This window comes from Danio aesculapii, chromosome 13 (genome assembly GCF_903798145.1).
Source record: "Danio aesculapii chromosome 13, fDanAes4.1, whole genome shotgun sequence".
Lineage (NCBI taxonomy): Eukaryota > Metazoa > Chordata > Actinopteri > Cypriniformes > Danionidae > Danio > Danio aesculapii.
Genome location: NC_079447.1, coordinates 17,786,352 through 17,801,099, shown reverse-complemented (window position 1 = coordinate 17,801,099; position 14,748 = coordinate 17,786,352). Strand labels below are relative to the sequence as shown.

The 14,748-nt window shown below is 37.3% G+C and overlaps 1 protein-coding gene across 1 annotated transcript in view; it reads left to right on the top strand.

Annotated features, from left to right (window-relative positions):
• The window catches only part of thbs2a (thrombospondin 2a), a 40,516-nt gene that overhangs the window by 3,634 nt on the left and 22,134 nt on the right, over window positions 1–14,748 (top strand). Inside the window, exons 4-8 of the mRNA XM_056470636.1 lie at window positions 1,775–1,859; window positions 6,043–6,239; window positions 10,876–11,016; window positions 11,104–11,197; window positions 14,310–14,480. Coding sequence (XP_056326611.1) covers window positions 1,775–1,859; window positions 6,043–6,239; window positions 10,876–11,016; window positions 11,104–11,197; window positions 14,310–14,480 — 688 coding nt within the window. The remainder of the gene's footprint in view (window positions 1–1,774; window positions 1,860–6,042; window positions 6,240–10,875; window positions 11,017–11,103; window positions 11,198–14,309; window positions 14,481–14,748) is intronic.

Genomic DNA, 14,748 nt, shown 5'->3' with positions numbered 1-14,748 from the left:
CTAATGTATTATGTTTAATCTAGGGGTGAGCAAACTCGGTCCTGGATGGCAGGTGTTCTACAGAGTTAAACTCTAACCACAATCAAACACACCTGCCTATACTGTAGCTGTCAAGTGATCTTGAAGGCACTGCTTAGTATGTTCAGTTGGGTTTGATTAGTGTTGGAGCAAAATTCTGCAGGAGAACCGGCCCTCCAGGACTGAGTTTGCCCACCCCTGGTACTGTATAATCTAATGTCATTCCAATGGATTTACTTGGAATGGGTTTGAGAAAAATGTTAATATTTGTTTTTTCATCAAGGTCTGATAACATTTCTTCCCCGATTTAATTTTTTTTTTTCATTGTTTTTTTTCCAGCAAATAATTCTTCTTAACTATTTGCTCAAATTTGGAAGAAATATCCTCAGTAGTTAAAAGAATAAAACTGATATGATGTTTTACTCAAACATTGAACTATAAATAGTATAGAGCCACTGAGTATGTTTACATGGACACCAATAATCTGATTTTAATATGATTAAGACAATACTCTGATAAGAGTCTACCGTGTAAACAGATTTTTTTGATTAATTTAATCTGATAAAGGTCATAATCGAACTAAACAGAAATCTAATTAAGACATGTGGAGTATGCCAATTTTAGTCACATTATTGAAGTGCAGTACAGACATGTATACACCATAATCAAACTATTACAGTATAGGTCTTTTTGCTGCATTTTGCGACAGAATAGTCTATATAGATACAGCTGTTTGACACTATTCTCTACCACAGACAGAACCACAGACACCAGCATCATGAAATGCAGAGGTTTTTTCACCATGCAGCATATGCTGTATCAACTTCCATTTAAGCATCGCTCTTCCAGCAGTTCATACTCGCATCCAATATCTCATTTGTCATGGGGCGCATGCATGAAATGAAAGTGAAAGTGCCAAACTGCAGTTAAAGTCGACAAATTACAAATGATACACCAGAAATTACATGAAACTCCATAGGAAACACGGATAGCACGGTGACGCAATGACGTTAATCATGTGACGTTTTACATGTTATAGCACATAATGACGTTATTATGTGCTATAACATGTAAAACGGGATCATGAAAGGAACATTCAAAAAGCAACTCATGTAAACACCTTAATCATAACAATGTCTAATTCAGATTAAGGCAAATAATTTGATTACTGTTGTCCATGTAAACATGTCACTGAGATATTTCAAGTGGTCTTTTTCCAATTTTTTCCATAGTATGTGTATATTATTTATTTTAATAATATGAGGATCACTGACATAATTAGTCAGTTATAATTAGTAATTAGACAATAAAAAATTTGCTTTTAAGCATTTATTTCTGTCATTCTGTCATCATTGGAGATTAAATGAATGAATTAAATACTGAAATCTGTGCAAAGTATTGTTTGTAAAATTATAGTAATGATAATAAAATAAGAATAGCAATAATGTTGGGTTGTTGAATGTTACATTTATCCAATCAATAAAAGTAACTTGAAGATCCAACAACAAACTATTAAGTATACCTTAATTTGCTAATTCAATGCATGAACAAAAACCTATTTTTATGACAAATATTCGAATAAGTGAGCAAAAGACAAAAAATCTATGTCAGAACCAACCAATAGTTCTTTTTTTGAATTGGTATTATCCAATAAAAATCTTGCCAGAGCATCCCTAATTTTAATGTGATTGTTGAAAATGATCATACACTACTTGAATTTCATTATAACAGACCTACAATCTCTGTCATCTCACAGGGTTTACTGCAAAATGTTCAGTTCCTCTTTGACACACCAATAGAAAACATCCTGAGAAACAAAGGCTGTGAGATTGCCAAACCTGGTAAGAATTCATATATCTTCAAACTTGGAAGTAGAAAGGCCAAGGAAAACCTTGCAGTAGTTCCTGAAATTTGTCATGAAGCATCTGCTTTTATGATCTCTGGCTTGTTTTTGTGTTGGACTGCTGTTTTAGGGCTTGGATTAGTCTCTCGTATACTGTAATGCACAGACTTCTGAATGTTCCAGGTTTCAGGAGCTCCATTGGATTTGTGCAGTTCATGATCAAATTTGTTTTAAGAGAGTTGGAATGTTTTCCATTGGATTCAGTTTTCATTTTAAGCTCTTCTGGCTTTCACCTAAGTGGGTCACAAAATCTGCAGATCAGAGCTGTGGAAATTTCTGACCGTATTACATCATGTTTACGGGAAACGCTCATGTTAGTGTGGCGGTGTAAGGGTCAACCAGTTTGCACATGCCATAAAGAGGATAGAGATTGTCATATTAATATACATTGGCAGGTTGTGGATGCTTTAAGGGAAGGTGGAAAAATGGTAGAAGTACACAGTCATAAATTTATACATGCACATTGTCAGATCCCAAACTGGCTGCTTAAACAGATTTCTTCTCTAAAGTTCTGGAGAGGGTTACAGGCCAGTTTATGAAGCATTCACTTGTTGTTTGTGGGCTAGTGCTCCATTGCTCCATACGTACTAGCTTTTATGATAGTTTTCTATGACTCATTCCACATTTATGCTTCAATTTGTGCTGATTTGCCCCACAATATTGTTATTTAAAATAGATTAGGTCTTGTTAAATTGACTTACAACATTACTGGAAGCATAAGAATGTGTGAAACCAACAATCTCTGATATTCTGCATTAGACTCAACTGTTTGCTAGAATGAATAATGATTTTTTTAGTAAATAGAAAGTATATAAAATTGAACAGAATTCTAAACATTATTTACAGCAAATTCAAACTTAATTAGTTAATACTTTTCAAATTTATCATCTAAAGTATGACTTTCTGCCTGTATACACTGTGAGAATTAATTATTTTATTTCGCTTTTTCTTGTTCACTTAACTTTTGAAAACTGCACTGACCTAAAATGTTTGAGTTTGAGTAAACAAAAAAACTCATAATCCTTATTTCCTTTCGTTTTTTTCTTGTTCAGTCAATTTTTGAAACCAGAATTTGGTTCGTCCATTTGAATCAATCATGAAAATTAAATGTCAAATACATTGGATTTCTCATTTGAGAATGCATTTTGATTTATTATTTGATTGTTTGAGCATTTGAATTATCATTTGGGTAGTTGTTTTGAAAGTTTAATTTATTACTTGATCTTTTTAAGCAGTTAAATACAAATTAACAGTCCACATGCGCTAAGAGGTTGTTGTTTTTTGTAGAGCGAACTAGGTAAATGTGAGATGAAAATTCACATTAAAAGTCTTTCTGCAGCTGTGCCTCCCCTAAAAAAGGATAAATTACAAATCAATAACAATTTTTAAAATTATGTTAGCATTATTGCAGTAGTATTTTGTTGTTGTTCAGGGTATCCATGGGGTCTTAAAATGTCTTAAAATGTCTTAAATTTTGAAAACAATTTTTTTTGCTTTAAAAAGTCTGAAATTCACTGAAATATTGTGTTGTATGGCTTAAGTCATTTTAAACAGGAATTAATTTTTCTCTGTTCAAGTAAAGCTACTCAATCGGGCCGACATCCATCCAATCACCAACAATCCATCTTAATAAAGTCAGGGAAAGAAAACTAAAAACAATTACAGTTCCTCATGATCATAACAGAGCAATTTATTCCTTTATGTTATCTTCCATTCTTACAAAAACTATTTACCGAAGTCAGGGCGAATAGGCATAATATTTATAAATAGACATGAAACATTATGTATACAACTAGAGTTTTCTTCTGTTGACACATTATAATATGTCGCTAAGAAACAATTACATTAGATTTTTTTGTGGCAAGCAGAAAAAAAAATCCATTGGCCCAACCAGGCCATTAGAAATGGTCTTTAGTGTTTAGCCCTGCAGTCTAAAATTTCATTCATAATGGTCTTGAAAGGGCGACATGGTGGTGCAGTCGGTAGCGCAATCGCCTTATTGCAAGAAGGTCGCTGGTTCGAGCCTCGGCTGGGTCAGTTGACATTTCTGTGTGGACTCTGCATGTGTTTCACGTGTTTGCGTGGGTTTCCTCCGGGTGCTCCGGTTTCCCCCACAAGTCCAGACATGTGGTACAGGTGAATTGGATAAGCTAAAATTGTCCATATAGTGTATGTGTGTGAATGAGTGTGTATGGATGTTTTTCAGTGATTGGTTGCAGCTGGAAAGTCATCCACTGTGTAAAACATATGCTGGATAAGTTGAAAATGAATGAATGAATGGTCTTAAAAGGGTCTTAAATAGTCTTAAAATTGACTTGATGAAACCTTTAGAAATCCTGTTGTTGTTGTTGTTAATAATAATAATGACATTAATATTATTATTGGTGTTACTACTATTTTTGTCGTTGTTAGGATTAGAAATATTGCAACCTTTATTTTTTCAAGTGAGGAGGTCTGAGATTAACTCAACTCAGAGTAACAAGTTGGCAGAAGCTTTTTTGAGTTGAACTTTTAAAGTTTTGCTCACAAAACTAATCTCTTTAAATTAATGAAGAAAATTTTGATTTAGGTTAAGTAAATGTGTTAAATGTAGTTGTACAGACATTTTTACTGATTTTTGCCAAACCAACAAAAAAGTCATTTAAACTTTTTTTGGATTCTTTTACAGTGTACAGTTGAAGACAAATGATCAGTCTTCCTATGGAAGTGTTTCGAATGTTTCCAAAATGATGTTTAATAGTGCAAGGAAATTTTCACAGTATTTCCTACAATACTCTTTATTCTGGAAAGAATCTTATTGCTTTTAGCGTGGCTGGAATAAAAGCAGTTTTTGAATTTTTAATAACCACTTTTAATGGCAATATTGTTTGCCCTCTTAAGAATTTTTTTCCTGAATCTTTTTTATATTACTTAAGCCTTTTAATTGCACTTTAAGCTGAATTACTTGCAAAATAACTAAATAAATTTTATGAACTGTCATCAGTGCAAAGACAAGACATTAATTATTACTGTAAATGAGTTATTTAAACTCTCATGTTTAAAAATGTGTCAAAAACAATCTCTCTGTTAAACAGCAATTGGGAAATATCTTAAAAACAATTAATATTTGTCAGGAGAGCTGATCATTTTGTCTTTAACTATGTATCTGAAGTACTGGGATAGCTTAAAATGGCTTGCTGTTGAGCCCTGATTGCAGTTTAATGCAGAAATAAGTGCTGAGACAGACTATTTGACAAGTAAACAAACGCGTCCCTGAAGTGTGCTGAAATAAGTAGTTTTAGACCATTGCAAAACTAAGCTTTGTGTGAAAAGTGCGGCTGTGAGTGTTTCTCTAGCACTACTGCCTCAGTTCCCTTTTAATTGCAATTGAATAAGTACGCTTAGGATATGTGCAGTGAGAAAGGCTTCCATTTGCACTGCCAACACGGATGTGTGCCAACTGCTGAACGTCAGGATGCCAATACAGAGGTCCCTATAAACTCTCTAGTGCCCCAGTTTAGGAGTGCCACGTATTGCTAAATAAAAGCTCAACTGAACAGCACAAAAGTGCTGCCTAGAAAGTGGCTGAAACAGACACATGCACGCACACTTATTTTCCCAGCGTTGACTGAAGCCCCCCAAGAGATTTGAACGAGTTCAGCAGTCTCTTAAAAGCTGCTAACCCTGCACAAGTCTCAAAGGAACCACTGGAGGTAACAACATGGCTCCCTGATTTAGTGTCTCCCGTCCTCCATTAATCTGGAGAAAATTTACACAAATGACCCCAAAATGGCTGCAGATATCTAATGGGAGTTTTGGCATTATAGACAGCATTCCTCTGCTGTTGCGTATCCCCAGCCCCGCCACCTTCCTCCTTTTCCAAGACGGGCTTTGAAAAAATAACTATCTTCCTTTAAGTGTTACTTCTGCACATTTATTATACTCACGTCAGAAATGTAAAGGGAGAATGATATATTTGAATGTGTAGGGTGTGGAATATCCTACAAATCTGTTAAGTGCTTTACAGTTCACGCATGTCTATAAAATTTCAACTCCGCCACTTGCTCTTTTTTTTAAATTATGAAGTTTGGGAAGTAAATGCAGGTGCGTTTTTTGATTTCTTGCATTATTCTGTCTTTCAGAGGAAGTTAACGTGGTTAATGAGAGTACAGAATCTGTGTCTGTCGGTACATCTATAGCTACCAACTTCATTGGGGAGAAGGAGAAAATAGCATCCGACGTGTGCGAGCGGTCTTGTGAAGAGCTCAGCAACATGGTCCAGGAGCTCAAAGGTCTTCGTATCATCGTGGGCAATCTCATCGATGGCTTGCAGAAAGTGGTAAAATAGTTTTACTTCATTAACTGTGCTTGGTTTGAAGGATCTGTTCTGAAAAGGACACACAATTAGAACCATTTTCCCATTCATGAAGGTCACAAAAGCACCTTAAGGGGGTCATAAAAGTAATACGACTTGTATGCTATACTCTAAGTCTTCTGAAGTTGTGCAATAAAAACACCTTGAACACCTCAATGCTACTTCATTGCATGGAAAAGAGTGACCACTGGTCTTTCTAAGAAAAAAAAAGGAAGCGGAATGACATTTAGGGGAATCTGTTTTGTAGATCTGAAATGTAAACTTTATTTTGTGAATTCTGATTGGTGTTGTTGGAATATTTAATCAATTCCATGCGTGTTCAATAAAAAAGGTCAGGAGAGGGTTTTCCTCAATGTCAAAAATGTTTGTAATTTTTTTGAATACAAATGAATAATTTGAGGGGCGACGCTGTGGCGCAGTAGGTAGTGCTGTCGCTTCACAGCAAGAAGGTCGCTGGTTCGAGGCTTGGCTGGGTCAGTTGGCGTTTCTGTGTGCAGTTTGCATGTTCTCCCTGCGTTCACGTGGGTTCCTTCCACAGTCCAAAGATATGCAGTACAGGTGAATTGGGTAAGATAAATTGGCCGTTGTGTATGTGTGTGAATGAGTGTGTATGGATGTTTCCCAAAGATGGGTTGTGGCTTGAAGGGCATCCGCTGCAGAAAAATGTGCTGGATAAGTTGGCGGGTCATTCCACTGTGGCAACCCCTGATTAATAAAGGAACTAATCCGAAAAGAAAATGAATGAATGAATAATTCGATGAATAGTATTCTGGTATTCTGGTATGTATAATTACATTCAGAAGGTGCAGATCAATTTACATTTCCTGACTCCAGCTTTTATACTCGGCTGATATTAACAGGTGGAGTTTAGTGGAATTCGTTACTTGTCAATTATTCTCCAGTCTTCCATTGGCCGCACCCATACATACTTCCTCTTTTTCTACAAATTCTCGGCACAACAATAAAAGCATAAGATTTCTTAACTGCAAATATTCTGTGTTCAGTTTCAACCCATCTCTGCTCACAGGAAGTTTAGCTGCAGATCTCAAGTAATTTCAGGCATACAGGCCTTTGCATTTCTGTCAGCTTCATCTACTTCTGCAAAAATGCTTCATTTGTATGCAAGGCATATCACACTCAGAAAAGAAGTTTGGTTAATAAATCACCTTAAGCACTCCAAATGTTTAATGAAAAGAAAAGAGACCAAAGTAATGAAAAAATAATTCCTTTTTCACAACAGTGGGCGAACTATAATTTGTAGACTGGTATTACAGATTTAATATCTGACCATGCAAGCAAAAGTTCTAGTCTAAACAGAACCATTAAAGGAAAACAGGGCTGAAGAGGCAGTGGAAAACGTGAAGATGTGGGCTGGGGTTTTATGGTTTGTTTTAGAGGGAGATAGGAAGTGTGAATAGGAATCGAAGTCATGTCTGGCAGTGTTTAAACAGCCCCTTTATCCTCCACTGGGAGCTTCCCAGCGATGAGGGAGTCTGGGCATAATCTCTGGGAAATCCAGCCGCTGGATGCTGCGGGTCCCAGAGGCTCTTCCAGACCATGCGGTGTTCTGTTTCACAGCCTGACACTCATGGCTGCTACCTATGCATTTAGTTCTCACCCACACATGCACAAATGAATTCATCAGCACACTGTGTGCTTCTGTGTTATTGTGTGTGTCATTTAGAAGCGAATAACCTTTCCTCCCTTTTGCATTCTTCTTGTACTTTTCCCCTCCCTCAACCTCTTGTTCTGTCTCTTTTCTCTTTCTCAACCCATTACTCATGACCACAAATGCTGTTTTTTCCCCTTTACTATTATCTCTAAGAACTGCAAGTTCTGGTAAAGGTGTTAAAAAAAGAAAGAAAAAGAGAACAATTAAACAAAACTCAAAGACTGATAAAGTAAAATTCAATATTCAAAGTACATATCGTAAGATAAGGAAACTACATTGAAATCAGAAGTCACTTGAGGACATTTTACTTCAGCATGGCATTTAGCGAGAAATGTCTCTTTGGCTCTTTTAGAGATTGTGTTAAAGGGCTCACGGGATTTTATAGATATACTTTTCAAAAATAAGATTAATTAATTTATTTTATTTATAGAAAATATTTTCATTTAGCGCTGATATATTAATCACAGAACTATTAAAGAGCCCCTATTATGCATTAAAAGGGGCATATTTTTGTTTTGGGGTCTCCAACAACATGCTGATATGCATGCAAGGTCAAAAAACACTTTTATTGTCTTATAATGCATTTCAAGAGTTCACACTTAGCTGATGATTCATCAATAGCTTGTTTGGCATGCTGTCCCGGGAGAGAGCCCCGAGCTCAAGGGATCCTCGAGCCCGGGGCTTCCTCCCGTTTGCAGAGCGAGAGGGGAGCCTGAGCTCGGTGGATCTCAGAACTCCCCGTCTGCAGTAGCTAAGGGAACACGTGAGGAAAAAAGAAGTGGCTAGACAAATGTTTCATTGTTATGCATGATGTATATTTTTTGGATGGGAGGAAACCGGAGAACCCGGGGAAAACCCACGCGGACACGGGGAGAACATACAAACTCCTCACAGAAACACCTACCGAGCTGGCAGGACCAGGGTTGGCAGTGTTCTTGCTGTGGGGCTAACAGTGCTAACCACTGGGCCTCCGTGCCGCCCGATCTAAGGTTAAGGAGGAGAATGGGGAGGAAGGGGGGTTTCTTCCAAATGAAGATAAGGTGGACTGAAAACTGTGGTTATTTATAGTAGCTTATGGCTCATATGATTGCACGATACTGATTAGCTTAATACGAGACCGGCTGTGATAAATCATAAGCACGTGATCCTCTCGAAATTAGTTTATTAATAAACCTCACTTATTTTTACCTAATTATCCCAACGACTCCCATATAAGTAGTTCAGCGATTTATTTATTCCCAAACCCCTCCTTAGCGTGAGGCTAAACTGCGCTCATTGGTCCGATGACCCAGTCTGTTGCGATTGGTAGACTGCGTTCAGCGTGAGACAGAGAGAAATGCCCACCACGGCTTATAAACAATTTTGAAGTAGTCAGAGTGCAGAGTATATGTGTGAGCCCAATGCAGGAGTGCATTTAAGCAGTGCAGTTAAACACCAGCATATTGCTCTATTCTTAACCATAAGTACAAACAGTGACACACATTCAGTGTTAATCTACACAGTAGCAAAAGCTGAACTATTTTGAAACTTGACCGCCACACATGTGTAGGAACAGCTGGCGGTGGCCATAGCAACGATAAATGGCAGAGGGTCGCAAGCTCACTAACGCATTTAAATCTGTAAAGAACTAATCACGTGTCGTGTATTCAACGTGGTTTTAGACGCGATATGAGAATATAGAGAGCTAACCAGATACAGTACAAGCCCCGTGGAGCAGTTACAAGTAAAAAAACACAATTAAATACATAATTTGCAATCTAGAGAAAACAAGGAGGCAACCATTTTATTCGCACATACTTACACTTGTGAAATGGAGGAAGGAAGTGTGTACTGTAAAGTTCCTGACAAGCTCTGACAAAGTCCCATACATCAATAGTCTTTTCAGATCCTTCCTTTAAGAAACGGCTGACGAATTCCCTGTTGTAAGCGTGTAGATTGTCGAAGCACTTATTAGAAAAATGACGAGAACACAGCACAAGGCTGGGGCTATAATGCTGAGGTATTTTTGCAAAAATAAACTTCAACCACTGACTCTTCACAGCCTCATCTTTGGGAAGGGAAAATAACACTAACTTTCACTCACACTTCAGAGCACAGCGTCCACGCGACATGATTCAACCGAGATCTGCTACAGTGTTTGTCTTCTCCCTTTTTTTCTGCAATGTGAAATGTGAAATCATATTTCCCAGGTTTGTGCGCATGACAATTGGGCGGGGCTTGAGTTCCATATCGACATCACGCCAACACAGCTAAAGTTTCATTTGAATGGCGATTCATTCGAACCACTATGAGTCGACTCTTTTATAGATGAATCAATAGTTTTAAACACTGTGCACTTTCAGATTTAAGCCTAAGCTGAATATTTCACTTCACTTGGAGCTGTGTTACACACTACACGGAAGTTCATTTTCAAAAACCCATAATAGGGGCTCTTTAAGGACTTTGTAACATTAATAATAAAGTATATTGAGCAAATCAGCATATTAGAGTGATTTCTGACTGTGACGCTAAAGCTTAGATTAGTGACTGCTCTAAGCTTTCCATCCTTGGAATTACATTTTAAAATGATTTGTATAGAAAATAATTTATAAACTGTTTATTTTCTTTGGTTAGCATAAAATACAATTTTCACAAACATTTAGAAAAACATTTAAACCATAGCATGCATGGAAATATTCCCTCGTCATTTTCCACGGCTTAAAATAGTGATCTGACAACTGGAAAACCAAAGTTATTTCCAAAGTCAAAAGGTCACAATGATAAAACCTCTTGTTCTTTAGAGTCAAGGACTTCATTCTCACTTCTAGCTGTACAGAAGCACGTTCATTCCATTGTGGTTTAAATCACCTCTATTTATCTCCATGTGGAAGACATTGACAGAAGCATTGCCTCCTCTTGACCGCTTGTCCATCTGTCTTGCTGGGTTAGACGGAGGAGAACACCGTGATGAAGGAGGTGCTGGGAAACATGAAGAACATCAAAGACAAGCGCATGTGCTGGCAAGACGGCCGTCTCTTTGAGGATAAGGAGGACTGGGTTGTGGACAGCTGTACCAAGTGTACCTGTCAGGTAGGAAGAACTGTGCTGTGCAATGAATGGAAGAGAAACAGCAGTCTGCGTTTTTTTTTCCTAATGTTTTCCGGCTTTACCTTGCAGGAATCAAAGATCGTGTGCCATCAAATCACATGTCCGCCAGTAGCATGTGCCAGCCCCACTTTCCTAGATGGCGAGTGCTGTCCGCTGTGTCTGCGTGAGTGATATTTCTAATAAATTGCTGATTTGTCTGGTATTCATCATTAAGAGATCTAGAAAACTCAGACAGAATTGTGAACTCCAGTTGTAGTACTAGAATTTACAGTGAAGATCAACATTAAACAACTATTTATAAAAGATTTAAGAAAGTATAGTTTTGGCTGTACCATGTTAGTAAAACAGTGAGACACTTCAACCAGAAACCCTTTATTTTGTGGAAAACACATCAAAATGACAACAGCAATGATCAACCCAGGCTTATTCTGATTACGTACTGCTATTTTTTCGTTTTCACGAATCCGCCAGGGGGCGCTGTGTATGCTTTTTTTAGATCTCAAATATCTCTCGCAAGTGCAATTCACACCTGCTCTTCTCACATTAATCCACCAGAGGCCGCTGTTGACTAACTCACTGACTGACTGACCAACCGACCGATTCCCCCACACTCCCCCTTCCCTAAACCCAACCAATAGTATTTTGAAAAGCACAGACAGACCCGCCCACCCACTTTCCTAAACACAACGGCAGTGTTTTGAAAAGCAATCCAGAAAAAGAAAAGCCCTCACTTGAGTTTTACCATGTTTTCAGATTTTACCACATTCTCACTCTGTCAGCTGATTAGCGAGAAAAGGAACAGCAACATACCGCATTCGTTTTAAAGACAAAATGCAGCCATACGTAGATCTGGCTACATAATTCGCAATCTCCAGAAATGTATATAAGGCTACGTTTTTAGAATGAGCCTATGTTGTCAATGACTGTAGCACAAATAAAGATTACAAGTGAAATTTCTGAAGATTACACACTGCAAAAAATGCTTTTCTTACTTAGATTTTTTTTTTAACTTGTTTCCCATCCAAAAATCTAAAAATTCAAGAAGTTCTCAAGATAAGTTTTCTTACCCCAGATTATAAAACTCACTTACTTTTGGCATATCATTCCTTAAAACAAGACAATATTTTTTACTTTTTGCATTCTAGAAAAGAATTTTTTAAGATTTAAGAATTTTTTGATATTTGGATTAGAAACAAGACAAAAAATCAAAGTAAGTAAAGCATTTTTTGCAGTGCAGCAGTCAAACATTAGTACAGTATAGAAGACCTGGTGTGATCTTGGTCGTCTGCCAGCTTCTACTATGGTTCGCAGACTGCAGTGGATTTTTTAGCCATAACTTTGTTCCCAGTGATTTTCTAGAGATTTTCAGACAGGGCTTCAGAGGGGTCATTTCATTATTTTATTGATTTCAACTTCTAGGAACGGGTGACACGGTGGCTCAGTGGTTAGCACTGTTGCCTAACAGCAGGAAGGTCGCTGGTTCAAATGCCAGCTGAGTCAGTTGGCGTTTCTGTGTGGAGTTTGCATGTTCTCCCCGTGTATGCATGGGTTTCCTCTGGGTGCTCTGGTTTTCCCCACAGTCCAAAGACATGCTGTGTAGGCGAATTGAATAAACTAAATTGGCCGTAGTGTATGTGTGTGTGACTAAGTATGCATGGATGTGTCCCCGTACTGGGTTGCGGCTGGAAGGGCATCCGCTGTGTAAAACATATCCTGGATAAGTTGGCAGTTCATTCCACTGTGGCGACCCCTGATGAATAAAGGGACTAAGCTGAAGGGAAATGATTGAACGAATGAACTTCAGGGAACAGCATTACCCATTTCCTTCATGAAAATTCCTGAGAGGCTGGCCTTTTTGGGACTTCAATGAATTACTGACATTGGAAAGATGCAATATGGCGATTCATTCTGCTGTGGCGAACCCTGATTAATAAAGGAACTAAGCCGAAAAGAAAATGAGTGAAATATATAATATTCTCAACAACCCATATTTGCAACTTTTTTTTTTGCCATCTTTTTATTAACATTTTGGTCAATAAAACAACAATGTCAAAATTTAAATTGAACATTTGAAATTCATTTGAGATTTGAAAAACAGAGACTGAATTATCTTTGCTTCAACAGAGCCCCCCGCCCCACTGCACCATTTCTATACAATATATTATGCACATTTTTAATTTGTTTTACATTATGTCATGATATATACACTCATAAAATACTAGCAGATAAAAGTTCCCTCATATGTTCACTTATATTTTGTTCTGCAAATATTAAATTTAGATGCATTTGCTCTATATATGTCAGCACTGGCTGCCAAATAAGCTAAAATCTTTGACTGCAACCTTTGGTGGCAATCTTCTCCATTCTAAGATGGTACATAAGATCCCTAATCCAATGACTAAAACTTAGAGGAAATTTGTCCTTCCATTTGAGCAGTTTAAGATGTCTAGCAATTAAAGTTGAAAATAATGACCAACTTTTATTGACATATGGCTGAAAGGCTCATCACTTTGGCTTTGGCTTTTTTGACATCACAACAACTCAACATCTTGCAAAGTCAATGAAAACTAGAAAGTTAGATAATTAAGAACTGTACAATAACTTTGAGTTATCTGAATGAAATATCTAATTTTAATCAGTGTTCTGCTTCAGATATTTAACATATATATATATATATATATATATATATATATATATATATATATATATATATATATATATATATATATATATATATATATATATATATATATATATATATATATATATATATATACTCTGCTTCAGAAATAATCCTAAAGCTGCTCTTTTACCGTTTCTTTAATGTATAGACATCAAAAATGCTCTACAGCTAATCAAATTGTTACATAAATATTATGTCTGTGAATATTATACCACAAAAAGACTATTTAAATATGTCTCTGCTTGTCTGTTTGAATGAGTGGCAGGCCAGCATGCATAGAGGCTTTTCCCTATGTTTTCTCTTCTCTAATAATACAGAACTGTTATTGTTTTGAAGGCGCTTGTGTTTGCCAACCACACATTTTTATGATCCTCCAGTAACAAGCATTACTGTATGTTCCCATGCTCTGAAGTGGGTTAAGAAAGATGATGTCATGTATAGCTTAAGCTCCAAAACATCAGAGGCGAATAAACAATTTTGCCTTTAAATATACCAGCAACAAGACGCACCATGAAGGGTGTGGTGGTGGGGTTAGACTCGGGTGAGGTTTGCGTAAGGATACTCAGGCTAAATGTGCTTTTTGTGTGTACAGCTAAAGACAGCGAGGATGGCTGGTCACCTTGGTCTGAATGGACCGAGTGTACGGTGACATGTGGGACAGGCACACAGCAAAGAGGCAGGTCATGTGATGCCACAAGTAACCCCTGCAGTGGCCCGTCTATCCAAACCCGCAGATGCAGCTTGGGAAAATGCGACAGTCGTGGTAAGACTTTGTTTGGCAGACATAACCTGCACACTTTCTCTGAACACCTGTTCTTTGGTCATAGAGATTTCGAATGCCATTTTCTTTGTCTGTTTTATCCATAAAATCATTGGAAGGACACCAACAGTGGTTTGAGTGGTATTGGACTGAATCCTGTTGCTTGTGGCTTTAAGAAATACAGTCCGTCACCTTGTAACTGCAAGTGCGCAGTTTGTTGTCTCCCTGATTTGTTTTAGGTGTATCAGAGCAAATCACAATCATAAAAATA